At 39.1% G+C, this 27283-nt stretch overlaps 3 protein-coding genes across 7 annotated transcripts; all 3 read left to right on the top strand.

Annotated features, from left to right (window-relative positions):
• Positions 1-708: 708 nt before the first annotated feature.
• On the top strand, positions 709-27238 carry LOC149382937 (putative disease resistance RPP13-like protein 1). Of its 3 annotated transcripts, none has more exons than XM_089628311.1 (5): positions 709-4653; positions 25417-25517; positions 26060-26192; positions 26338-26908; positions 27005-27238. In XM_089628311.1, the coding sequence occupies exon 1, from the start codon at positions 767-769 to the stop codon at positions 4649-4651; it is 3885 nt and encodes a 1294-aa protein (XP_089484437.1). In that variant the 5' UTR covers positions 709-766; the 3' UTR covers positions 4652-4653; positions 25417-25517; positions 26060-26192; positions 26338-26908; positions 27005-27238. The 3 variants fall into 3 exon arrangements, with proteins under 3 accessions (XP_089484437.1, XP_089484438.1, XP_089484439.1); XM_089628312.1 differs by having other exon boundaries at positions 27001-27238; XM_089628313.1 differs by having other exon boundaries at positions 26995-27238.
• On the top strand, positions 4781-9776 carry LOC149382939 (protein transport protein SEC31 homolog B-like). Of its 3 annotated transcripts, XM_089628318.1 has the most exons (13): positions 4781-4880; positions 5423-5555; positions 5702-6395; positions 6528-6588; positions 6822-6921; positions 7139-7229; positions 7343-7523; positions 7594-7773; positions 7865-8075; positions 8322-8431; positions 8531-8699; positions 8885-9123; positions 9229-9776. In XM_089628318.1, exons 10-13 carry the CDS (start codon positions 8384-8386, stop codon positions 9316-9318), a joined length of 546 nt encoding a protein of 181 aa, XP_089484444.1. In that variant the 5' UTR covers positions 4781-4880; positions 5423-5555; positions 5702-6395; positions 6528-6588; positions 6822-6921; positions 7139-7229; positions 7343-7523; positions 7594-7773; positions 7865-8075; positions 8322-8383; the 3' UTR covers positions 9319-9776. The 3 variants fall into 3 exon arrangements, 2 of the variants coding, with proteins under 2 accessions (XP_089484444.1, XP_089484445.1); XM_089628319.1 differs by having other exon boundaries at positions 7865-8356; XR_016301653.1 differs by lacking the exons at positions 8531-8699; positions 8885-9123; positions 9229-9776 and having other exon boundaries at positions 7865-8387.
• On the top strand, positions 18136-24816 carry LOC149382938 (putative disease resistance RPP13-like protein 1). The gene is made up of 4 exons (XM_089627636.1): positions 18136-18871; positions 21432-21506; positions 21639-24375; positions 24423-24816. The coding sequence occupies exons 3-4, from the start codon at positions 21674-21676 to the stop codon at positions 24814-24816; spliced, it is 3096 nt and encodes a 1031-aa protein (XP_089483762.1). The 5' UTR covers positions 18136-18871; positions 21432-21506; positions 21639-21673.
• Positions 27239-27283: the final 45 nt, after the last annotated feature.

The raw sequence follows: 27283 nt of genomic DNA, 5'->3' as shown, positions 1-27283 counted from the left end.
ATAACAGCTCCCTGGTGAGTCTTTCATTTTTTTTTATTGCTTGTAATTTATAGTTCTATAAAATAAAATAAAAAAATTTCCATAAGAACTTGTTAAAAAAGGCCACTTTGGAATCATATTAGTTACTCTATGAATACTGTCATATCATACTTTGACTCTACATCTTTTTCAGAGAAACCTTGATCTGTGTAAGTGATAGAAATGGTTGAGTTGGTTGGAGGAGCGTTGCTTTATTCTTTTCTACAAGTCTTGTTTGGAATCTCATCTTTCATTTAACTCTCGTGTTACAACTTTGCTCACTATTTACAACTATCGTGTTTTTTTTTTGTTTTTTTTTTGTTATAGAATTCAAGAAATCATCTTCTGTGGAACAACGTAGTCTCCTTGTGAGTTTGTTTCTTTTCTACAAGTCTTGTTTGGAATCTCATCTTTCATTCAACTCTCGTGTTACAACTTTGCTCACTATTACAACTATCGTGTTTTTTTTTTGTTATAGAATTCAAGAAATCATCTTCTGTGGAACAACGTAGTCTCCTTGTGAGTTTGTTTGTTTGTTTTTTTTTTTCTTCTATATATTGTATATATAGTTCTATAATTCTTTTATTTATTTTTTATTGTTATGGTAGTTTTCTAATTAAAGGCAACTTTAGACTAAAATTAATCAGTCTATAATTACGCTCTTACTTTTTTTTACGAAAGATTTGTCTTACTTTGATACTATACCTTTTGTAAAATAGTGAAACCTTGACCTGTGTGAGTAATAGACATGGCTGAATTGGTTGGAGGAGCTCTGCTTTCTTCATTTCTTCAAGTCTTGTTTGAGAGGTTGGCTCCAAAAGACATCCCCAAGCTGTTCCGTGGAAAGCAACCAATTGAGGATGTTTTGCGTGAGGTGAGGAGCGTGGTCAAATCGGCGACGAGGCTGGTCAACGACGCGGAGGAGAAGCAGATCTCGGACAATGATGTCAGGGAGTGGCTCGAAGACCTCAATCACATGGTGTACCGCGCTGATGATTTGCTCGATACAATCAACGCCGAAGCTCTGAGGCTAACGATGGAACCTCATCAACCTTCGAGTTCCAATATCATAACTGATTTTTTCACCACTGGATTTGATGACATGGTCAAGAAAGAAGCCACAGAGATACTTCGTAGTTTCAAGAGTGTTTTAGAGCTAAAGGATGATCTTGGTCTGAGAGAAAGTTTTGGCGAAATACCACCCTTTCAAAGGCCACCCACTCCTTTGGTTGAAGAATCCGACGTTTATGGCAGGGAAGGTGACAAGGATTTCATTTTAGACTTGTTGCTCTCCAGTGAGGAAAAATTATCTATCATTCCGATTGTCGGGATGGGTGGTATGGGCAAAACCACGCTTTCTCAGCTCGTTTATAACAATGATAAGGTCAAGGATCATTTTGATCTTAGAGCGTGGGTGACAATATCAGATGATTTTGACGTCTATAAGATTACAAAGCTAATCTTGGAAAAGGTCACATCGCAAAAGTGTCAATCTGAAGAGCTGTTTGAGATTCAACAGAAGTTGAAAGATTCCTTGAGAGGGAAGAAATTTCTCCTGGTTCTTGATGACGTTTGGAATGATGACTATCAATGTTGGAATAGTTTGATGACCGCTTTCCGATATGGATCAGAAGTTACTAAGATCATGGTGACTACACGAAGCACGGTTGTTGCCTCTATTACAGCTGTTGGAAAAACTAAGACTCATCAGTTGGCTGATTTGTCACCTGAAGATTGTTGGCTGTTATTTTCACAGCATGCTTTTGGAGACAGAGAAGACGCTCTTGAACATCAAGATTTGTGTGCAATTGGAAGAAAGATCGTAACTAAGTGCAAAGGTCTTCCTCTAGCTATCAAATCTCTTGGCTGTCAATTACGTTCCGAACGAGATCCAAAGGATTGGGAAGACATTCTCGAAAGTGATGTGTGGAATGAGACGTTGTATAGTAAAGAAAAAAACATCCTCCCCGCTTTATGGTTGAGTTATCGCCGTATGCCTACACATCTAAAACGATGTTTCTCTTATTGCTCAATCTTTCCGAAAGACTATGAGTTTAAGAGAGAAAGGATAATCTTGTTGTGGATGGCTGAAGGATTTTTGCAGAGTGATAAGAAATCTATGACGATGGAGGTAGTTGGAGAAAACTACTTTGAAGATCTTGTATCGAGGTCGTTGTTTCAGAAGTCGAGTAGTCAAGATGACTCGATTTTCCTCATGCACGACCTTGTTCACGATTTAGCCATGTTCGTATCCCGTGGATTTTGTTTCAGGCTGGACGAGAGCAATGACTTGCATAGCATTCCAAGGCATACTCGTCATTTATCATATAGCAAGAAGTTTAAAGATTTTGAGCGTATATGTGATGCCAAGTATAGGCGCACATTTATTAGAGCAGAAAAATTATTTTACACTTCTTGCCTGCCTCCCGAATCTGTGTGGACATCAGGAAAATGGTTAAGAGTTCTTGGTTTACGGGGTTCAAAAATCAAATCAATCTCTTATTCAATTAATAATTTGATACATTTGAGGTACATGGACTTATCAGGCTCTGAGATTACAGAATTACCTGCTTCAATATGTAGTTTGTACAACTTGCAAACCTTACTGCTGTCGGAGTGTTGTAATCTTAGAGCGTTGCCCAAAAACATGGAAAGGCTTGTCAATTTGCGGCATCTGGATATTTTTGGAACACCTGTAAAAGAAATGAACTTCCAAATAAAAAATATGAAGTCTTTGCTGACGTTGAGTAAAATAGTTGTTGGCGATGGAGAAGATACAGGGGTTAATATGAAAGAAGTGAAACAACTTCAACCTTTCGTGGGAAGACTTGAAATTTTGGGTATTGAAAATGTGGGTGATGCAAATAAGGCTTTGGAGGCTGATTTGAAGAATAAGAAGCGCATTACAGATCTACATTTGCAATGGAGTGAAGAATCTGACGGCGATGCAAATAGTTCGGCGAGAGAGAGAGAAATAATGGAATCACTTCGGCCTCATACAAATGTGAGTAATCTAAGAATTGATAATTACAGAGGCACGATATTTCCAGATTGGGTGGGACATCATTCATTTTCTAACATCGTACAGATCATCCTATGGAAGTGTAAAAGCTGTTGCATTTTGCCTCCGCTGGGACAATTGCCATGCCTCAAAAACCTTATAATATGGTGGTTTGATAGCGTGGTGAGTGTGGGTGATGAGTTGTACGGTGGCAGCAGTACTAGTGGCACCTCTTTCAGATCCTTAGAATACTTATTTATATTGAATATGCCACAGTGGAAGGAGTGGTCATTTGGTGGAGATGGCACACTAGTTTTCCCCAGGCTGAAGAATCTATGGTTAGAAAGATGTCCGGAGTTGAAGATGAGCTTACCAAACACGTCGGATGCTTGTCATGTACACCCCGACTCTCTCTCTAAACTAGAAAAGCTTACCATCATTAAATGCAAAAAGCTTTCTCTGCGGGATCTACACAGACTGCCATCATTGAAAGAATTAGTTATCGATGGTTGGAAAGGGGATTCGTTTCCTGGTGATGGAATATTGCTCCCTACCACTCTGGCTAAGATTGACATCCAGCGTAGTTGGAATCTGTCGGCCCTAAACGGCGAGGCCTTTCAACAGCTCACCAACCTTAAGGAGTTGTTCATCAGGGGTTGGAAAGGGGATTTGTTTCCTGGTGATGGAATATTGCTCCCCACCACTCTGGCTAAGATTGAGATCTGGAGTCGTGAGAATCTGTTGGCCCTAAACGGCGAGGCCTTTCAACAACTCACCAACCTTAAGGAGTTGACCATCAGTGATTGGAAAGGGGATTCGTTTCCTGGTGATGGAATATTGCTCCCCACCACTCTGGCTAAGATTACTCTCTATGGCAGTCTGTCGGCCCTAAACGGCGGGGCCTTTCAACGACTCACCAACCTTAAGGAGTTGTTCATCAGGGGTTGGAAAGGGGATTCGTTTCCTGGTGATGGAATATTGCTCCCCACCACTCTGGCTAAGATTGACATCAGTGGTAGGAATCTGTTGGCCCTAAACGGCGAGGCATTTCAACAACTCACCAACCTTAAGGTGTTGATCATTGATGGTTGGAAAGGGGATTCGTTTCCTGGTGATGGAATATTGCTCTCCACCACTCTGGCTAAGATTGGGATCTTTGGTAGTAGGAATCTGTTAGCCCTAAACGGCGAGGCCTTTCAACAACTCACCAACCTTAAGGAGTTGACCATCAGTGGTTGGAAAGGGGATTCGTTTCCTGGTGATGGAATATTGCTCCCCACCACTCTGGCTAAGATTTCTATCGGTGGAAATCTGTTGGCCCTAAACGGCGAGGCCTTTCAACAACTCACCAACCTTAAGGAGTTGAGGATTTGGGGTTGGAAAGGGGATTCGTTTCCTGGTGATGGAATATTGCTCCCCACCACTCTGACTGAGATTGTGTTAAAATATTGTAGTAATCTGTTGGCCCTAAACGGCGAGGCCTTTCAACAACTCACCAACCTTGAGGAGTTGACAATCGAGGGATGCCATCCATTGTTGAAGCAACGGTGTGAGAAAGATAAAGGCCAAGATTGGCATAAGATTGCCCACATCCCTGAAATCAAAGTTCAATCAACATCTGAATCTGATTAAAGGTAAATTATTCATTTATTATTTTATAATGATTCTGATAAAATGATATGCATGCTACTATTACTACTGACGATCCCTTACCATTTAAATTTGATTAAACTCTAATGCTGGTTTCTTTGTTCGTAAAGGGGCAAAGCAAGCCCGTGCCTTTGCATAGTTGTTGAGGTCAACCAGTACTTGGAGAACGTTCCAGCACGTGGTGTCAATGATTCTCATGATTAACGATAAGGTTTGCCGAATCGATTTTGAATTGTTATTGTTAAATTTGACGTGCTTGGTCTGGGAATTGAAGGACGGGAATGGTAAAATGCTAAGTTTAGAGAACTTAAGAACTGGATTTACTATTACGACTACTTTGATTTTATTATTAATTGGGTATCTTCGGTATACAGTGATTTTTAGAATTGGGCTCGTCAATTGACGTTTTTGGAATCAAGTATGGGTTGGGGTTTTACTTCAGTTTTTCTTTTGTTGAATTGATTGATTTTGGTTTTGAAGTTCAGGCTCCATATAAAGCTGAGAAACTTAATGAGTGTGGAATTGATTTGAATTGTGATTCTCGAATTTGAAGTGCTTGATCTAGGGATTGAAGGACTGAGATAGTAAAACGTTAGATTTGAGAGCTTAAGAACTGGGGTTTACTGTTACGACCATTGTGCTTTTACTTGGGTTTCTTTTGTTAAGGCTTATTTTTTAATTGGACTTGGTAATTGAGATTTTTGAAGTTGTTTCTCTTGCGGAATTGATTGATTTTGGTTTTTTGAAGTTCAGGTTCTATATTTTAAGACACAAAGCTCTTTTGTGTCTTAGTATAAAAAATGGAAATCAAGTCAATCAAGGACGGTGTTTGCAAAATCAGATATCTCTTCATACCATTGCAGCAACGATGTGAGAAAGATGAAAGGCAAGCTAAATCATTTTTTAGTGACAGAAAAAACTATTCCCTTTTCTTTTTTCATTTTCTGCAAATAGTTCTGCAAGAGAAAGAGAAATACTTGATTCACTTCAGCCTTATACAAATGTTTGCTTTCTTCGGATCAAATATTACAGAGGCACGACATTTCCGGATTGGGTGGGACACGATTCATTTTCTAACATCGTAGAGATCCGCCTATTGCACTGTAAAAGTTGCTGCGTTTTGCCGACGCCGGGACAATTGCCATGCCTCAAAAGACTCACAATATTGGGGTTTGATAGCTTGGAGTCAGTGGATGATGAGTTTTACGGCCGTGATAGTAGCGGCGGCTCTTTCAAATGTTTAGAATTTTTACAGATATCTAATATGGCACATTGGAAGCAGTGGTCATTTGGTGGAGATGGCAGACTAGTTTTCCCTCAGCTTCAAGTGCTATGCTTTCTAGAGTGTCCAGAGTTCAAATTGAGTTTACCAAACACGGATCTCCAACCACCGATGTTGGATGCTTGCTATGCACACCCCGACTCTCTCTCTAAACTAGAACATCTTTCTATAGGGCTTTGCAAAAAGCTTTTGGAGAGTGATCTACACAGACTCCCATCATTGAAACAGTTAGATATCCATGATTGGGAAGGGGATTCATTTCCTGGTGATGGAATATTGCTCGTATCGAAGGTGGTATCAATCTGACGACCTTGAGCGGTTAGCTAGACATTCGCGATATCGGGGGATGTTATCTTTTGAAGAAGCAACTATTCGAGAGTGAGTGGCGTAAGATTGCCCACATCCGTCTGGTCCACTTTTTATGAAACACCATTTCCTTAAAAGGTAAATTATTCTCTTTTTGTTTATAAAAAGATTCTGATACATTACGTAGATGCTACTACATACATTATATAATATATATATACCTTGCCATTTAATTGTTATTTAACTCTAATGCTGGTGTCTTTATTTCAGTAAAGTCAGATAAGATATTCGCCTTACTTGGAGAACATTTGAGCCCATGATTAACGACAAGGTTTGTGAAATCGATACGAATTCTGATTCTCAAATTTGAAGTGCTTGGTTTAGTAAAACGTTAGGTATTATGAGAGCTTAAGAACTGGGTTTAGTGTTACGACCATTGTGCTTTTACTTTTGTTTCTTTGGTGAAGACTGGTTTTTGAATTATTGGACTTGGCAATTGAAATATTTGAAATTGGAATTTCTCTTGCGGATTTGATTGATTTTGGTTTTTTGAAACTTACATAGTGTTTTAGGCTGTGAAGTGACGGATCAAAATTAGAGATACATTTGAGTGTAAGACCAATTGTACATGATAAAAAGGGGAAGCTATATCATTTCGTGACAGGTAAAACTATTCCCTCCTTTTTTTTTTTTTTTTTTTTTTCATTTTCTGATAAAATATGTGCATGATATTATTACCACATACATTGTATCTATGAGTTGGCGCATCCTTTTCCATTTTCTATTGATTTTACTGCTAATTTTTAATAATAATTTACTTTAAGCAGAAGTTTTACAAAAAAAAAAAAAAATGTGTTAGTTGATTGGTTGGTTGTTTGTAGTTGTAGATACTCAGGGCTCAACTTCAATAATCCTTGATTCAAGTACATTTGATCATCTGGGGCAAGAATGGTCTTCGACAACTATTCATAGGTGGAGAAAAGCATTCAATTATCTCAACAATTTAATGATGTGATATCTAAATGGAAAATATATGTACCCATCTTTAGCTCTATTGTTCACTCTTTATCTATGGTGATGATCAGGTAGTTGGATCAAATACTTGTTGATTGAAGAAAGCTGTCGAGATTGAAACTTTTGTGCTGATATTGCAAGAAGATGATTGTGTACAGCTTCATTCTGATGATCGTTGACCATCATCAATTACCCTCGTGGATTGTAATAATATATGCCACATGGACGTGGTCCTTTACCGAGCTCTATCAGGTATGTACGCTTTTGTAGAAATATATTTCATCAAGGTTTTATGTTCGATACTAATCAGCTACACGTAAAGTACACGCCTTATTCAGAACAAGTTGATGCAAAGGCTCAACATTGTGGTTCCAGTGGAGAACGATCCCGACGATGGCTATGGTGACGCAGAAATAACGGAATCACTGTTCTAATCATTTGCTCAAGACCGGAAAATGTATTGCTTCAAACCAGTCAAGTTTTCATCATTGTTTCTTTGAAGGTGAAATAACATTATATATTCTTTTCATGGTATTATAATTTATCTTAAGTAGATGTTTTACAAAGAATTGTCTTCATTTTGGTAGGAACAGACAGAGTATTGATTGTGTACCATCATCTATTGCCTCCATCAAGGATCAGTCTCTTTTCAATAGACTGCCTCGGCCTTAATTCAACCGAGGTTCAGCCATTCACAGAGCGCCACTTGGACGACACCCGCTCAGCACCGTCGACGAAATGCCCGTTTTTTTAAATGCTCTATCAACATTAACATACCATAGCTTTTGCTCTTTTGGATCACAGGTAAATTACATTGGCTTATTTAGAGCATATTAAAGGAGGGCAAAACAGTTAACGGTTAAGTCGGTTAAGCGTGGGTTTTTAATGTTGATTTCTTCTTTATAAAGCATCACGGTTTATCCCTGTAATACTCGATATGTCATCACGGCATTACTTTCATTTTGCAGCAAGATGATTCTGATCGGTGTCGACAATCATTGATTGCCTCCGCGTGGATCGCATATAAAGTCTCGTCCTATACCTTGTTAGCACTGTCGATGAGATGACTGAGCTATATCTATCGGGTATGAATCCTGGCTCCGCCACTGTACATGATCATTGCTAATCGGTTACAAATAAAGAAGTCTATCGCTTACCAGGTTTCTCTTTTTCTTCTTTTGTATGTCCGCAGTTATATTCCATTAAATCCTAAATATTCTCCCTAATTACCATTTTGTGTGTGTATGGGTAACTTATAGTCATCTCAGTTACAAGTTGCACCCAATCCATATTCTGCAACCAACCACCCGGGACCCGTGGCGATGCAGCCACAGAGCCCCGCTCACGCGGCGCCGGTGCAGCAACCCGCCCCCGCACCTGCAGCTCCGCCGCCCACTGTCCAGACCGCCGACACCTCAAACGTGCCAGGTCATCATTTACTTTCTTTCTCTTTTTAAAAGGGTTGGAGTTAGTTTGGGTTTAGCCGTTTATCTTGTACTGCCTTATCTTTTTATGTTGATGGAATTCGGAGGTTAGTATAGTTTTTAAAAGGGCTGGTCAAACACTAAATGGTTTCATGTTGGGTCTCTGATGCTCCGTATTGACTTTTACAGCCCATCAAAAGCCCGTCATTGCAACCTTGACGAGACTCTTCAACGAGACATCGGACGCGTTGGGCGGTCCCCGGGCAAACCCGGACATGAAGCGAGAAATAGAAGACAACTCTAGGAAAATCGGTGCATTATTTGCAAAGCTCAACGGTGGCGACATATCTAAGAACGCCGCCGATAAGCTTGTTCGGCTCTGCCAGGCTCTCGACGCCGGCGACTTCAATTCCGCACTGCAAATCCAGGTACACTAATTTTGACTTTCGAGGAATTATACGTAATGCTTTTCTTTACTCGTTGGTGTTTACTTTTCTTTTTCTTTTTTTGAAAAAAAAAAAAAAAAATCATAGGTACATCTTACAACCAGCGAGTGGGACGAGTGCAACTTCTGGCTAGCGACTCTGAAGCGCATGATCAAGACAAGGCAGAGTGTGAGATAAGTTATGACGGAAAAGAAAATCCCATTTGGTTTGATTTTTCTGGTTCGGGAACTCTTTTAATGTATCGTTTTTTTCACATTGCCGTTTCTTCTTTGCACACAAAAAGATGCCTTGGCCAGCCAGATCTCATCATCACCGGGTCTATGATTCTGTCATTGTGCCTTAAATTTGGTTTCGATCGACAATTAGCGAGTTTTTTTTTGTTTTTTTTAAGAGATCAAGAACACTTAGTGAGGGCAGTGATAAGACTATTATTACTCACTCTTCTCATTTTATGTTTGTAGCATTAAAGATAGTTCTCTTTTTCTATCTTTTCCTTCTTTTTTTTCTGCAGTTCATATAATGTTTTACTGAGCTGCCACCTTTTGTCATTTATTGGGTTTATACTGTAGGATGTTTGTGCTTTCAAATTATATGGATATTAAAATTTTGAATAACATGACTTCAATTTTTGCCTCTCTCTCTATATATATATAACTCCCTTTATACGTTTTGGTAACTACCAAAGCCCTGTAATTTTTGTTTTGTTTTATTTTTTTTAATTTTGCTACTTATTCGCGTAACTCGAACCTGGAATCGAACATTTTTTTTTTATAATGTAACATGTTTTCAATTTTTTTAAAAATTTAAATATAAAAATTACATGCCATGCTCGTCAATGTAGTAAGAACGGAACAGAGCTGTAAAGTCTAATGACACATGAGAATATTGACCTTGCACTCTGGCAACAGCTACAAGACAATATATACGTGTATATATATATATATATATATATGTATGTATTTACGTATGTCTCAGTTTTTTACATATAAACTGTAGTGGTTTGGAATTTGGAGTTTTGGACAGATCTCGTAGCTGTAGTGGACTTGGGTGAGTTTAGAGATCAAATTGTCTGCACTACCAGACTGTTTTTCTTCATTCCCAAAAAAAAAAAAAAAAAAAAAATAAGGAGGCAAAAAATATTGTTCCTTTCACATTTTCCTTTTTTTTTTTTTTTTTTTTTTTTTTTCATACCAAACTATATGGAGGTTCAGTGATGGGAAATATTAAATGCACCGAACGAAGCAATGGTCATCACTCGTAACTAGGCATGTACATTGGTTGGGTTCTTCGGTTTGTCGTTTTTATAACTTAACCCAAACCGTTTATGATATTGAAATCAAACAAACCCGAACCGATATTAATCGGGTTGGTTTGGTTTGATTTATTTGGGGTGGTTTAAATCGGATTGTTCGGGGTAATTTGTCACAACAAAGGTACAAAATAGAATCGTTGAATCAAATTCATAAAAAAACCATGCAAATACTAAGAATAAATAAATTATGTCTTATTTCAAATTTCATACTCCATAAAAATATAGACCTCGTGAAAAATCTGTAAAATAATAATAAAAAAATGAGTTGTTGAAGCTAATATAAGTAAGTCTTTATGATCATATTAAGTCAACTTACGTTATCTATTTGTCAACTGTCGTGAGCATAAAAAAGACACATACAAAACAATTAATTAATTTAAAAATGCATTTATATTCTTATTTTAAAAGTATTTTTTTATTTTACTTTTTCATTTTCTTAGAGAATTCTTTTTTTAGTTTAACGGGATCTGGTTTGTTTGGTTTAACCAAATCTTATGACGATCAAAAATCAAACCAACCCGAAACATTTGCGGGTTGAAACCCAAAATTTTTCGGATTGTATTGGGACATGTTAAAAAAATGCAGTTTAATTTAGATGATCGGATTGTTTGATTTGTCGGTTTTTATGAAAATCCCTCATCATAACCGTCCTATGGGACTGAATCACGGGAAATATTAAGTGACAGAGTGAGACCTCTCGAAGTGCGGGCTATAATGTTATTGGTTTCTCTCCCAGCCAAGTCATACATTTTGATTTATTATTACGAGACCCAAGATCTGTATTAATAAAAAAAAGTTAAAACTTTTTTGACTTGGTGCTAAGATCATGGAGATTATAGAAATAGAATCTCGAGACCATTACAGCCTTTTATGTTTTTATATTTATGATTATTCAATATTGTATTGGCAACTATAAAGTCATTTTCCTTTCTCTACGTTAGAAAGCAGGAAAACGTAAAAGAAGCAGAAAAGAATAGTAAATGATTTGAAATTAAAGCGGAAAGTGAAAGATAATGATCAATATTTAACATTACTACACACTTGTTAAACTTTGAAGAGTAAGCTAATTTGTGTCGTGCGTTGAATCATGAACGTAAGGGAAAAAAAGAAGGAAAATACAAAAAAAAAAAAAAATACAAGGCAAGTACACAAACAAGCAAAGCCTGTCTACTGAGACAGGCCATAGAACATTCACTTGGAACTTACAAATATGTTAAAAAAACAATTTTACACATTGAACAAATGAAGTAGAATAAGTGACATAGAAAAAAAATGTCAATTGACTCAATTCTATGTACATCGAACAAAATCCCCAAAACAAAACAACGAATCAAAATGGAGCTACACAAAATTATATAACAACATCAATATAAAAATTCACATCAAATACAATCAAAATCTCTTGAAAATAAAAACAAAAAACTCAAATAGCACCGGCATAAAAAGATTGAATAGATCATAGCTCACAGCATCGGGACAGCAGGCGGATCGAAAACTCGACCGCGGGACAATATTAATTTAAAATTAGGATTATTATTTTATATACGTAAATATAAATTTATATTAAAAAGTTAACTATTATAAATACAAAATTTAAGGGTATATTGGTAAATTTACGTTTAAACTCATTTATACAATGACACGTGTCAAATTCTGTTAGAAACATTAACGGAATGATGAGTTTTAAAAAAGGTAACAAAGTTGATAGTAATCGGTTGTTACAAAACAGAAACCGGGATAAAGTCTGTGGTTCGTCAAAAAGTTCAGGGGACAAAAATGAAATTAATCATTAAAACATCGAAAGTAATTGGTATCTCATCTTTATCGCTTTCGTGGCCACTAGTCATGTGATAATCAAATTTTGTTTCCTTGTCTCTGATTTAAAAAAAATTAAAAAATTGTTTATGTTGAAATCCAGCTCGGCAGTTCGGCTGTTGAAATCTAGCTCGGCAGTTCGGCTGTTGAAATCTAGCTCGGCAGTTCGGCTGTTGAAATCTAGCTCGGCAGTTCGGCCTCCTCTTAACACTTCTCCTCCTCGTCCGAGCTAAGCTTCACCTCGTCCTCATCACTTCGCCCACTCTCCCTGACTAGTGTACCTTTGGGAACTCGCACCACTCGGCATTCATTCAACATGGTATCAGAGCAGGGAAAATCAATCACCATGAACACCCATTCGACCACCTGTCAGATCTCGCCCACTCAGTCTCAATCTGAATCCTTCTCCCAACATATCACGAGCCACAAACTCAATGGCCACAACTTCCTACAGTGGTCTCAATCCGTGCTCATGTTCATATCGGGACGAGGAAAAGATGACTACCTCACAAGCATGGCCACATCTCCTGAGACTGAAGATCCGACGTTTAAGAGTTGGAAGGCAGAAAACAACATGGTGATGTCCTGGCTCATAAACTCTATGCATCCCGAAATCGGAGAAACCTTCCTCCTTTACCCAACGGCAGCAGAAATCTGGAAAGCAGCTAGAGAAATCTTCTCCAACTCCAAAGATGTGTCTGAGTTGTTTGAGACTGAGAACACTCTCCACGACCTACGTCAAGGAGAAATGTCTGTTACTCAGTTCTTCAGCTCGCTCACACCTCTATGACAGAAGATTGACCTCTACGAACAACACCAGTGGACCTGCCCCGAAGACTCAAAACTCTACCGCAGGATAGTGGAGACCAAACATGTGTTTAAACTCCTATCCGGTCTCAACCAAGACCTTGATGAGGTCAGAGGTCGGATACTGAGTACAAAACCACTACCATCTCTCCGTGAAACCTTCTCCGCGGTCAGACACGAGGAAAGCAGGAGGAAACTCATGCTGGGAGTTATCCAATCAAGCTCAATTCCGGGCTCATCCTCAGACTCGTCCGCCCTCACCACGCATGGAGACGAAGTACTTGCAGCCCGCGTCTCAACAGAGAGACCTCGCAAACCTCGCCCCTACTGCGATCATTGTGGACGACCTGGACACCTCCGAGAAACCTGCTGGAAGCTGCATGGGAAACCACCGAGCTCGAAGTCAACCCGAGACACTAAGGATCCAAACTCAGCCGAAAACTTAGTATCCACCTCGTCCGCTGCCTCGACCTCGACCTCAAACTCCTCTCCTTTCAGCAACGACCAGCTCGCTATTCTCCAGAAACTTATCCAACAAGTCCAACTCAGTGGAGAACACTCGGGCATTGGTCCTCTAGGTAACTCTCCTAGAGCCCTCCATGTAAGCTCAGAGAATCCCACGGCATGGATTGTTGACTCCGGTGCCTTTGCACTACTACAAATTCACATTTCTGGTGCGGATAGGTATTAGGTGCGACATGTCGCACCTAAATGTCGCACCTAAGCACATATTAGGTGCGACATGTCGCACCAGATAGTCCTCCAAATGACTACAAATTTCGCTAATGTTTAGTGGTATTCGGTGCGACATTGTCGCACCGGATATAAAAATGTCGCACCGAATACTATCAGGTGCGACCAATGTCGCACCTAAAAGTTTTAAAAAATTTAGGCGGGCTTAAAATCCCTCTTCTTTTATTTTAGTATCCGGTGCGACATGTCGCACCTAATGCTCATATTAGGTGCGACATGTCGCACCCAATATGAGCAACAGGTGCGACATGTCGCACCTAAAAGTATTAGGTTAAAATTATAAAATAACTCTCTTTCTTCTTCTTCTTCTTCATTTTCGCGACTCCATTCTCTCTCTTTGTACCTCTGCGACTCTCTCTGCGTGACAAACATGCTCGCTGTCGCCTCTCCTCCTCGCCGCCATTGTAAGTGACTCTCACTCTCTATTTCTCTATATCTCACTCTATTTCGGTCTATCTTACTCTCTTTCTCTTTCCCTTTCTCTGACGACGACCTCACTCCGCGGAGACCTCAGCCTCTTTCTCTTAATTTGGCGTCAGCGTTGGACGTGCTTTGCGACCTCGGCGTCCTTGGAGACCTCATCGAGATCGAAATCACGTCGGAGAACGAGGACGACAATGACCGAGCAGAGAAATGTCGGTGAAGATCTAGATGCTCGGGCCTCGGCGAAACGGCCCCAACATCCTCTTCACGGCAAACCCAGAAGAAGAACCCAGTGGCGGAGCGGCTAGAGACCATCGTAGTTTCACAGTTCCATATTCTAATTTTTAATTTTTTTTAATTATAATAAAGTATTAGGTGCGACATGTCGCACCTAATACTCATTTTTTGATATTTTCTGAAGCCAAATAGGTGCGACTTCGGGTGCGACATGTCGCACCTAAAAGTGTCGCACCTAATATGCAACACTTTTAGGTGCGACATGTCGCACCCGAAACCTTTAGCGACGGAATATTGGGTGCGACAATGTCGCACCTAAAGTCGCACCCGAAAAACTTTCGGGTGCGACATTCTGGGCATCGGGTGCGACTTTCGTCGCACCCGATGCCTATATTTGTTGTAGTGTTGATCACATGACTGGTAACCGAAGTCTATTCACAACTTACTCTGTTTGTAATAGAAGCATATCAGTCACCATCGCCAACGGAGCCAAGAATCAAGTCACTGGTATTGGCACCGTGGTCTTGTCGAAGTCCATGAGGCTAGACGCGGTGTTTTTTGTTCCTCAACTACAGTGCAATCTCTTATCTGTGCATAAGTTCAACCAAGACTCTAAGTGCCGAACTATTTTTTATGAAAGTTCATGTGTGTTTCAGGAACAGGTCACGGGGAGACAGATTGGTAATGCTGAGCTGAGTACCGGACTCTATGTCATCAAGCCAGATCAGTCCGCCATGTGTCAGCTCGCCCAACATTCACCCCAGTACAAAGAGATCATGCTCAATCACCTTAGACTAGGGCATCCAAATTTCATGCATCTCAAAAGACTGTTTCCTTCTTTGTTTATCAATAAAAATATCAATTATATTCAGTGTGACATGTGTGAGTTCGCCAAACATTCTCGAAGCTCATATCACCCCACCTCGTACAAACCATCTCGTCCATTTGCCACGATTCATAGTGATATATGGGGGCCCTCAAAAGTTCCCAATATCACTGGAGTTCGATGGTTCCTTCTCTTTGTCGACGACCTCACTAGACTCAGTTGGATATACATGATGAAACAAAAATCTGAAACATCCAATCTATTCAAAACCTTTCACAAAATGGTCCAAACACAGTTCGACACATCCATTCAAATTGTCCACACTGACAACGCTCGAGATTACTTTAATTCTGAGCTCGGCGATTTCTTCAAAACACATGGCATAATTCACTCCAGCTCGTGCGTTCATACCCCGCAACAAAATGGGGTAGCCGAGCGGAAAAATCGACACATTCTCGAGGTCGCCCGAGCCATCATGTTCTCTTCAAACGTCCCATCTCATTTTTGGGGAGAAGCAGTCCTCACAGCCACCTACCTCATAAACAGAATGCCATCTCGTGTCCTTGGCTATAAAATCCCATCTCAAGTCCTTCTAGAGACATACCCTCACTATCGACTCATCTCAACCCTACCTGCGAAAGTTTTCGGCTGTTCAGTCTTCACCCATTCTTATGGCCAAGGTAAACTTGAACCAAAATCGCTCAAGTGCATCTTCCTTGGCTATTCAGCAACCCAGAAAGGCTACAAATGCTATGAACCCTGATCACGAAAATTCATAGTCTCAATGGATGTATCCTTTCATGAGTTCAGTCCTTACTTCACCAATTCAGCTCGTCAGGGGGAGAATGATGAAAATGACTTCCCAAATTGGCTCATCATAAACCCATAATTTACCTCGCCTGTTCAAGATATTCCCACATCGACCAGTTCGTCCAGTCCGTCCACCATGTCCAGTTCGTCCAGTCCTTCCAGTCCGTCCAATTCATCCAGTTCTTCCAGTCCGCCCAGTTAGTTACCGACTCCCAGCTCGCAAGCCTCTGAACCCTCTCCATGAGAACTGATCATCACCCAGAGTCGATTCGCAGTGAGTATGGTAAGTCGATTCATGAGTAACCCTTCGAAAACTCACATGGATGCAGTTATGAGGATCCTCCAATATCTCAAAGCTGCCCCAAGGACTGGCCTCTCCTTCAAGAAAAGATGAAGTCGCAGTGTCGAAGTGTTCACAGATGCGGACTGGGCTGGATATGTTCCAGACAGACGATCAACATCAGGCATGTGCACATACGTCTGGGGAAATCTTGTTACCTGGCGAAGCAAGAAGCAGTCTGTTGTCTCAAGAAGTAGTGCTGAAGCCGAGCTCAGATCTTTAGCAAGCGGAGTATGTGAAGGCATCTGGCTGAAGAAAGTTCTCGACGACCTCAAGATCATCATCGAAGGTCCAATCAAACTTTTCTGTGATAATCAAGCCGCTCTCAGCATAGCTAAAAATCCAGTCCACCATGACAGAACGAAACATATCGAGATCGACCGATACTTCATCAGTGAAAAGATTGAAGCAAAAATTATCGATATGGAATACATTCCGTCAGGTCTTCAGCTCGCCGACATCCTCACCAAAGCCCTTCCAAGAACTACATTCTCCGAGCTATGTAGCAAGCTTGATCTCCTCAATATATACAGTCAAGCTTGAGGGGGAGTGTTGAAATCCAGCTCGGCAGTTCGGCTGTTGAAATCTAGCTCGGCAGTTCGGCCTCCTCTTAACACTTCGCCTCCTCGTCCGAGCTAAGCTTCACCTCGTCCTCATCACTTCGCCCACTCTCCCTGACTAGTGTACCTTTGGGAACTCGCACCACTCAGCATTCATTCAACAGTTTCCTTGTGAAAGTAATGGTCAAAAAAGAAAAAAGGAACCAACGCTCCCATATTGACGAAGTTCTCTCTCGTATCTTTCTTCTAAACTTTTGATTTTCTATATATATCATTATTTGCTTTTATTTCATAATAAAATCCTATTTTTATTGTTTGTTTATAAATAATATTTGGATTTTTGTTCACTGTTTAAAGGTTCATTTAGTTTTTTTTTTCTCTGTTTACAACTTTTATTTAAAATAAGGATAAATTAGGTGAAAATTAGAAAATGAGATATATATGAAAGATAAGGTATTCATGGAATTATCATCATCTAACGGTGTATTTGTGTAACTATTTCTATAATATTTATAATAAAACCTCTCATGTGAAACCGTGTATGTCTGCAACTGCATGCTTTCTTTAATAAATAAACAAATAAAAAAGAGAATGAAAATAATTGGTATCTCATCTTTCTTTCTCTCACAGTCCCACTAATTATTGTTTCACTTTCCGCGTTGTACAAGGAAAAGGAAAAGAAAAGAAAAGAAAAAATAGCAAATAGGAATCAACGGTCGTTCAATTGCTATGATATTCTTTAGTCTTTGTTAACCTCCTCCACTGCGATACTTTCTGCTCACAATTCACAAATACAGTACTTTTCTTCAGCATAACAGCTCCCTGGTGAGTCTTTCATTTTTTTTTATTGCATGTAATTTATAGTTCTATAAAATAAAATAAAAAAATTTCCATAATAACTTGTTAAAAAAAGGCCACTTTAATTGGAATCATATTAGTTACTCTGAATACTGTCATATCATACTTGGATTCTACATCTATTCTGCAGTAGAGAAACCTTGATATGTGTAAGTGATAGAAATGGCTGATCTGCTTTCTCTCTGCTTTTCTTCAAGTTGAGGAGGCTAAAATATATATATATATATATATATATATATATATATTTTTGTATAGATGATGTGCAATAATAAAGTAATAATTTTTTTAATCCATGATCTTTTGTATTTTTTTTTTAAGAAACGAGATAAAATTAGGGTTTTAGGGTTTACATAATCTCTCTGATCATTAGTGGCCGGAAATATTCCTTCCATTCCGTCCAGATGCCCAGATATACTCTCATGTGTATGTCTTGATGCATTTAATTTAATGAGAACGAAAATAATTGATATTTCTTGCTTTCCCAGTGCCCACTAGCTATATGATTAAGACGCACGTGAACATCTGTTTCCTAGTGGAAAAAAAAAAGAAAAAAAGTCAATTTATTTTACGGGAAAATAAAACAACCTTAGTAAAAGAAATAAATAAATAAAATACCACACAGGCTAGAAAATATGAACAACAAAATAATAAGTAGTAAAGAAAGGAAAAAAAAAAACAAAAGGAATGTCGATGACCGTTTGACGGTTTCCTCAAAGTAATATTGTTTTCCTATGGGTGCTGGAAATTGACAAGCAATTTACCTCTCAGGATACAACGGCGAAATAAGAAGAGTTATGCACCAACAAAACTTCTCCGGCGAACCAAGACAATAGCAGAACCAACCACCGACTACAAGAAAAAAATACAAAACAATTTCGAAGAGGAAAGTAGAGAAAAAAGATTTCTGAAAGTGTGTTCGAATGAGAGGTGAAGACATCTATTTATAGTCCACCAGGTCTGAAAGGTTACAAGAACTTGAACCTAAAAAGGTTAGCCTTTATGGCCTTTAATAACATTAATACTCGTTAAATGGTTAATATTAACCATGCAAAACCGTTCAGGAACGTTTTACTACATACTGCACAAAACAAAAACGCTGCCATAAATGCACGGTTATACAACTCTATGAACTAATTCTCAACATAACAAAAGAGTTATTTAAGGAATTAAAACTTTCATAAGTGAAATTTGCAATAAAATGATAAGGATTACCCCAAGCCCAAGCCCAAGCCCAAACCCGGCCCGATTTGGCTTGGCACGACACGACCGGACTGACGGCTGCGGCGGTGCGCGCATATGTTGGACTTGGGCTTCCCTAAGTCATTGCCCATCTACAAAACTAGGTCATCCTTGGGAACCCAAACCCTTTGGCACAAATTGCATATATAAGCTTACTCATTTGTCCATTCTCAGTTCATGTGAGACTCTTGCATTTCACTCCCTACAAACAACTAATGTGTTTTTCACAATGAATGTGTTTCTTTAAGCACACTTTGAGCATCAATTTCTCATTCATTATAGCTCCGATTTTGGTAAACTTATAACCGATATTATACCCCTTTCCGCAAGGAATAATAATACGCTAGAATTGCCCAGTTCCGTTGAGTTGATCTCACTCAAATCTTTGCCAAAAAATCAGACGCTCACAAGATAAGAAATACTATTTATTATCCATAATCTCCACTTTATTCCAACAATCCCCCACATGAATGAAATTGCACGACGACAACAAAAGACACGACACGACTCAATATGGTTATTTGTTCTACGGTCAATACCAGTATAGGATAGGTAGACAAAGTCCTTAAACATTCCCTCGTGGAAATATGTCATGTTTGCTGACTACTCAGTAGACGTGATGTCCTTGAACTGTTAGTCGTTTGTATATAAACGATAAACATAGATCCCGCTGATATTTTCCTGCCACATGTTTAGTTCTCATGGTGATGTTCATTTCGGCCCTGAACATGCGCCTGGTTCTGTATGAGTTTCTAAAAAATCAAACCCCATTAATTCTCTTTCGAAGCGGCCCCACTTATCTCTCACATAGGTGATTCTTACAACAAAGAGTAATCCCGCATTACTTGTTCGGAGTCTCAAAGATCTGCGTTTAAAAGAATCATTAAAAGCACAATGCTTAGCCTCGTACGGGTGTCAGCATTTTATCATAGGATTAGGACATGGGGTCTTCCCCCCACAGTGACCTCACTTTGTCTCAGCAGTTAAGTTGTCCTTTTGAACCAAGTTATTGGGATCTCTAGTCATCATGGTTGGGTTTTCTTTGTTAAAACTTTATTTCATGGGCTTTAGTCTCATTCCTATTGACGTCTTCTCTACTTGGTCCTTATTTAACCATTTGGTTAGCAGATCTGCAATATTTTCTTTAGACCTTAGATAGTCAATACTTATGACTCCATAAGATAGAAGTTGTCTAATGATATTATATCGTTGATGAATATGTCTAGACTTTCCATTGTATATAACACTTTGTGCTCTATCAATTGCAGATTGGTTATCACAATATATACATATTGCAGGTACATGTGTTGTCCATCTTGGAATTGTTGTTGCAGAACATGAGAAAAAGAAATATGAACACACACACACACTCAAGAACACACGCACACACTCACAGATAAAAATAATATATTTGAGAGAGACACGGGTATTTTTGGTGCTGCGTTAACTTTACATCTTTTCTGATTTCTATTATTTATAGATTTGAATACAAAATAAACAAAGAAAACAAACTAGTTGATCGTGCCCTATATTTTGCAGCCATTAGCCCACGTTCAACTTCCATGCACTCCACTATCTAACAAATTCTCCTAAAGACTAGGACTTGATAACGTGTTTAACTATTTATTTATTTTAAGAAAAAGAAATCCTAAACTAATGTCTAGCATAAACGAGATTAAACCAACATGAATATCCTCTACAAAGTTTCTTAGCCACTCAGCCTCTTCGCCACATTTATCCACAGCAACAAACTCAGATTCCATCGTGGATCTAGTTATCACTGTTTGTTTTGAGGATTCCCAAGACACAGCCGCAACATCCAAAGTGAATACATATCCACTAGTGGCTTTAGAGTCTTGTATATCAGATATAGTATAGTGTAGACCGTAGTCATGAGTAAATCGTAAATACCTAAGTACTTTCACGATTGCTTTCCAGTGTTCAGAACTTGAATTATTCGCATATCTTGCAAGTCTACTTACAGAGTATGCTAAGTTGGGTCTTGTATAATTCATCAAGTACATTAGACTTCCTATCACTCTAGCGTATTCAATTTGAGACACGCTATCTCCTTTATTCTTAGACAAATGTTGACTCGCATCGATTGGATTTCTAGAGACTCCACCATCATTCTTTGCAAATTTATCTAGAATTTTATCAACATAGCATGATAATCAAACCCCCGTGCAACGCTTCTATACTTTGATTCTATACATATTGCTATAGAAACTTGTTAAGAAGACAACTTTGGAATCAAATTAATTACTGAATGCATAGTGTCTTACTTTGATTCTATATATATTTGGTTAGGTGTAAAATAGAGCAACCCGTTGTCTTTTGGCGAGATCAAGAAATCATCTTCTACAGTGGAACGTTGTTTTCCTGGTTAGTTTTATTTATTTATTTATTTATTTTTCAATTTTAATTGGCTACGATAAATTGTGGGGAAGCAACAGTATAAATAGATTAATTACTTTTCGAATGGTCTTACTCTAACTCTATATCATTTTTTTGTAGATAAGAGAGGATCTTAACCTGTGTTAGTGATAGAGATGGCTGATCTGCTGGTTGGAGGAGCTTTTCTCTCTGCTTTTCTTCAAGTTTTGTTCGACAGGATGGCTCCAAAAGAGATCCTCGAATTGTTTCGTGGAAAGAAACCGGTTGTTGATGTCTTAGGTGATCTGAGGAACGTCTTGAGGTCAGTGACAACGCTGGTCGACGATGCAGAGGAGAAGTTGATCACAGACAAGAATATCAGGGAGTGGTTGGATGAGCTCAAAGACATGGTCTATCGCGCTGATGACTTGGTTGCTACCATCGCCAGCGAAGCACAGAGGCTTGAGCTGGAACCTCATCAACCTTCAAGTTCCAGTATCCTATCTGATTTGTTCGGTACTACTGGATTTGATGATATGGTCAAGAAAGAAGCTACCGAGATCCGTGATAGTATCAAGTATCTTTTAGACCAAAAGGATGGTCTTGGTTTGCGAGAAGGTTTTGACAAAATACCTCCCTCTCAAAGGCCACCCACTCCTTTGGTTGAAGAATCCGGCGTTTATGGCAGGGAAGGTGACAAGGAGGTCATTCTTAACTTGTTGCTCTCCAGCGATGGTAGTAAGGAAAAATTATGTGTCATTCCGATTGTCGGGATGGGTGGTATCGGCAAAACTACCCTTGCTCAGCTCGTTTATAACAATAATAAGGTCAAGGGTCATTTTGATCTTAGAGCATGGGTGACGATATCAGATGATTTCGACACCTATAAGATTACAACAATAATCTTGGAAAAGGTCACATCGCAAGAGTGCCATATTCAAGAGTTGTTAGAGATTCAACAAAAACTGAGGGATTCCTTAAGAGGGAAGAAATTTCTTCTGGTTCTTGATGATGTTTGGAATGAGGATTATCTTCTCTGGGACGGTTTGAGGAGCTCTTTCGAATCTGGAGCGGAAGGAAGTAAGATCATTGTGACAACACGAAGCAAAAAAGTTGCCTCTCTTATGGCAATTGGAAAAAATACTACATATCAATTAGCTGATTTGTCGGCCCAAGAGTCTTGGCAGTTGTTTTCACGGCATGCTTTTATAAACAACGAAGACGCTCATGCACATCAAGATTTGCAAGCGATTGGAAGAGAGATCGTGAAGAAGTGCAAAGGTCTTCCCTTAGCTATAAAATCTCTTGGCGGTCTACTACGATCTGAAAGAAATCCAAGGAAATGGGAAAACATACTCAAAAGTGATGCGTGGAATAAGTTGTATAGTGAAGAAAAGAACATCCTTCCCGCTTTATGGTTGAGTTATCGCCGCATGCCAACACATCTAAAACGATGTTTCTCTTATTGCGCCATGTTTCCGAAAGACTACGAGTTTAAGAGAGGCACAATAATCTTGTTGTGGATGGCTGAAGGATTTTTGCAGAGTGATGAGAAAGCTATGACGATGGAGGAAGTTGGAGAAGACTACTTTGAAGATCTTGTATCGAGGTCGTTGTTTCAGAAGTCAAGTAGTCAAGATGACTCGATTTTCCTCATGCACGACCTTGTTCACGATTTGGCCATGTTCGTATCCCGTGGATTTTGTTTTAGGCTGGACGAGAAGAAGGACTTGCATAGCATTCCAAGGCATACTCGTCATTTATCATATAGCACGAAGTTTAACGATATTAGTGGTATATGTAGTGATGCCAAGTATTTGCGCACCATTATTAGATCAGAAAAATTATTTTACAGTTCTTGCTTGCCTCCCGAATCCTTATGCTTAAGAGTTCTTGGTTTACATAAATCATCCATCAGTTCAATCTCTTGTTCAATTAATGATTTGATACATTTGAGGTACTTGGACTTATCCTACTCCAAGATTACAGAATTACCTGCTTCAATATGTAGTTTGTACAACTTGCAAACCTTACTGCTGTTGATGTGTCGTAATCTCACTGCGTTGCCCAAAAACATGGAAAGGCTTGTCAATTTGCGGCATCTGGATATTTTTGGAACACCTATAAAAGAAATGAACTTCCAAATAAAAAATATGAAGTCTTTGCTTACATTGAGTAAAATAGTTGTCGATTGTGGAGATAGGGGGAATAATATTAAAGAAGTGAAACATGTTCAACCTTTCATGGGAAGATTTGAGATTTTGAGTATTGAAAATGTGGGTGATGTGAATGAGGCATTGGAGGCTGATTTGAAGAATAAGAAGGGCATTACATATCTACGTTTGCAATGGAGCGAAGAATCTGCCGGCGATGCAAATAGTTCGGAGAGAGAGAGAGAAATATTGGAATCACTTCGGCCTCATACAAATGTGAGTAATCTCAGAATTGAGAATTACAGAGGCACGATATTTCCAGATTGGGTGGGACATCATTCATTTTCTAACATAGTATCGATCTGCCTAAGGAATTGTAAAAGCTGTTTCATTTTGCCTCCATTGGGACAATTGCCGTGCCTCAAAAGGCTTGAAATAAAGAGGTTTGATAGCGTGGTGAGTGTGGGTGATGAGTTGTACGGTGGCAGCAGTACTAGTGGCACCTCTTTCAGATCCTTAGAAGAATTATCTATATCTGATATGCCACAGTGGAAGGAGTGGTCATTTGGTGGAGATGGCACACTAGTTTTCCCCAGGCTGAGGGATCTATGGTTAGATGGATGTCCGGAGTTGAAGATGAGGTTACCAAACACGTCGGATGCTTGTCATGTACACCCCGACTCTCTCTCTAAACTAGAAGAGCTTTGGATATGGAATTGCGAAAAGCTTTTGGAGAGTGATCTACACAGACTCCCATCATTGGAACACTTAGTTATCCATGGTTGGGAAGGGGATTCGTTTCCTGGTGTGGAATATTGCTCCCCACCACTCTGACTTATATTGGGATCATGTTTAGTGAGAATCTGTTGGCCCTAAACGGCGAGGCCTTTCAACAACTCACCAACCTTAAGCAGTTGACCATCAAGGAATGCCGTCAGCTTCAGTGTTTGCCCGAACAAGACTTGCCCGCTTCTCTCTCTGTTTTAAGAATCGTGGGATGCCATCCATTGTTGAAGCAACGGTGTGAGAAAGATAAAGGCCAAGATTGGCATAAGATTGCCCACATCCCTGAAATCAAAGTTCAATCAACATCGGAATCCGAATCTGTAAATATTGACTCTGAACTCTTGTATAGGACATTGCTTGCACTTGAAGTAACAAGTTAGTTAGGCACAGTTTTGTTGTAAACGACATCAGACTGTATTATAAAGTCTCTCTGTCGTATAGCTAAGTGTTAGGCAAGTCTTATGCATATATAAGCTAGTGAAGGGGTTGGGAAAAGGTTACTGAAACACAACACAAAGAATTGGGGAAACACGAGTGAAAAAGAATCGAGAGGAAGTCAGTTGAATCTAGGCTTAGATCAACTGCTTGTGAGAGAATCTTGTCTGAGTGTGTTTGAGAGATTTCTTGAGTGTGTAACTGTAAACTCTTTCTGAGTCATCGCCGATAGTGAAGCCACTGGACGTAGATCGTTTTTCTTGATCGAACCAGGATAAACAAAGTGTCTTTTTCTTCTTTTTCTGCAATTTCTTGGTTGCGTGCAAAACAGGGAATCTCGCTTAGTCTTTGATCTGGATCGTTGTGTGCTAAGATAATCCGCAATTGAAGTGTATAGATTCTACAGAATCTGATTAAAGGTAAATTATTCATTTATTATTTTATAATTTTTCTGATAAAATGACATACATGCTACTATTACTACTGACGATCCCTTACCATTTAAATTTTATTAAACTCTAATGCTGGTTTCTTTGTTCGTAAAGAGGCAAAGCAAGCCCGTGCCTTTGCATAGTTGTTGAGGTCAACCAGTACTTGGAGAACGTTCCAGCACGTGGTGTCAATGATTCTCATGATTAACGATAAGGTTTGCGGAATCGATTTTGAATTGTTATTGTTAAATTTGACGTGCTTGGTCTGGGAATTGAAGGACGGGAATGGTAAAATGCTAAGTTTAGAGAACTTAAGAACTGGATTTACTATTACGACTACTTTGATTTTATTATTAATTGGGTATCTTCGGTATACAGTGATTTTTAGAATTGGGCTCGTCAATTGACGTTTTTGGAATCAAGTATGGGTTGGGGTTTTACTTCAGTTTTTCTTTTGTTGAATTGATTGATTTTGGTTTAGAAGTTCAGGCTCCATATAAAGCTGAGAAACTTAATGAGTGTGGAATTGATTTGAATTGTGATTCTCGAATTTGAAGTGCTTGATCTAGGGATTGAAGGACTGAGATAGTAAAACGTTAGATTTGAGAGCTTAAGAACTGGGGTTTACTGTTACGACCATTGTGCTTTTACTTGGGTTTCTTTTGTTAAGGCTTATTTTTTAATTGGACTTGGTAATTGAGATTTTTGAAGTTGTTTCTCTTGCGGAATTGATTAATTTTGGTTTTTTGAAGTTCAGGTTCTATATTTTAAGACACAAAGCTCTTTTGTGTCTTAGTATAAAAAATGGAAATCAAGTCAATCAAGGACGGTGTTTGCAAAATCAGATATCTCTTCATACCATTGCAGCAACGATGTGAGAAAGATGAAAGGCAAGCTAAATCATTTTTAGTGACAGAAAAAACTATTCCCTTTTCTTTTTTCATTTTCTGCAAATAGTTCTGCAAGAGAAAGAGAAATACTTGATTCACTTCAGCCTTATACAAATGTTTGCTTTCTTCGGATCAAATATTACAGAGGCACGACATTTCCGGATTGGGTGGGACACGATTCATTTTCTAACATCGTAGAGATCCGCCTATTGCACTGTAAAAGTTGCTGCGTTTTGCCGACGCTGGGACAATTGCCATGCCTCAAAAGACTCACAATATTGGGGTTTGATAGCTTGGAGTCAGTGGATGATGAGTTTTACGGCCGTGATAGTAGCGGCGGCTCTTTCAAATGTTTAGAATTTTTACAGATATCTAATATGGCACATTGGAAGCAGTGGTCATTTGGTGGAGATGGCAGACTAGTTTTCCCTCAGCTTCAAGTGCTATGCTTTCTAGAGTGTCCAGAGTTCAAATTGAGTTTACCAAACACGGATCTCCAACCACCGATGTTCGATACTAATCAGCTACACGTAAAGTACACGCCTTATTCAGAACAAGTTGATGCAAAGGCTCAACATTGTGGTTCCAGTGGAGAACGATCCCGACGATGGCTATGGTGACGCAGAAATAACTGAATCACTGTTCTAATCATTTGCTCAAGACCGGAAAATGTATTGCTTCGAACCAGTCAAGTTTTCGTCATTGTTTCTTTGAAGGTGAAATAACATTATATTTTCTTTTCATGGTATTATAATTTATCTTAAGTAGATTTTTTTACAAAGAATTGTCTTCATTTTGGTAGGAACAGACAGAGTAATGATTGTGTACCATCATCCATTGCCTCCATCAAGGATCAGTCTCTTTTCAAAAGACTGCCTCGGCCTTAATTCAACCGAGGTTCAGCCATTCACAGAGCGCCACTTGGACGACACCCGCTCAGCACCGTCGACGAAATGCCCGTTTTTTTAAATGCTCTATCAACATTAACATACCATAGATTTTGCTCTTTTGGATCACAGGTAAATTACATTGGCTTATTTAGAGCATATTAAAGGAGGGCAAAACAGTTAACGGTTAAGTCGGTTAAGCGT

Source organism: Urtica dioica, chromosome 10 (assembly GCF_054948205.1).
Source record: "Urtica dioica subsp. dioica isolate 48M chromosome 10, U.dioica_male_clone48M_v1_H2, whole genome shotgun sequence".
In the NCBI taxonomy this organism is placed as follows: Eukaryota; Viridiplantae; Streptophyta; class Magnoliopsida; order Rosales; family Urticaceae; genus Urtica; species Urtica dioica.
This window is presented reverse-complemented; position numbering and strand designations above follow the sequence as displayed.

Coding starts and splice junctions, on each gene's coding strand:
- LOC149382939 (XM_089628318.1), top strand. CDS start 8,384: ATGATCATTGCTAATCGGTTACAAATAAAGAAGTCTATCGCTTACCAG. Junction 8,432..8,530: donor AGAAGTCTATCGCTTACCAG/GTTTCTCTTTTT, acceptor GGTAACTTATAG/TCATCTCAGTTACAAGTTGC. Junction 8,700..8,884: donor CGACACCTCAAACGTGCCAG/GTCATCATTTAC, acceptor TGACTTTTACAG/CCCATCAAAAGCCCGTCATT.
- LOC149382937 (XM_089628311.1), top strand. CDS start 767: ATGGCTGAATTGGTTGGAGGAGCTCTGCTTTCTTCATTTCTTCAAGTC.
- LOC149382938 (XM_089627636.1), top strand. CDS start 21,674: ATGGCTGATCTGCTGGTTGGAGGAGCTTTTCTCTCTGCTTTTCTTCAA. Junction 24,376..24,422: donor TGGATATGGAATTGCGAAAA/GCTTTTGGAGAG, acceptor TGGAACACTTAG/TTATCCATGGTTGGGAAGGG.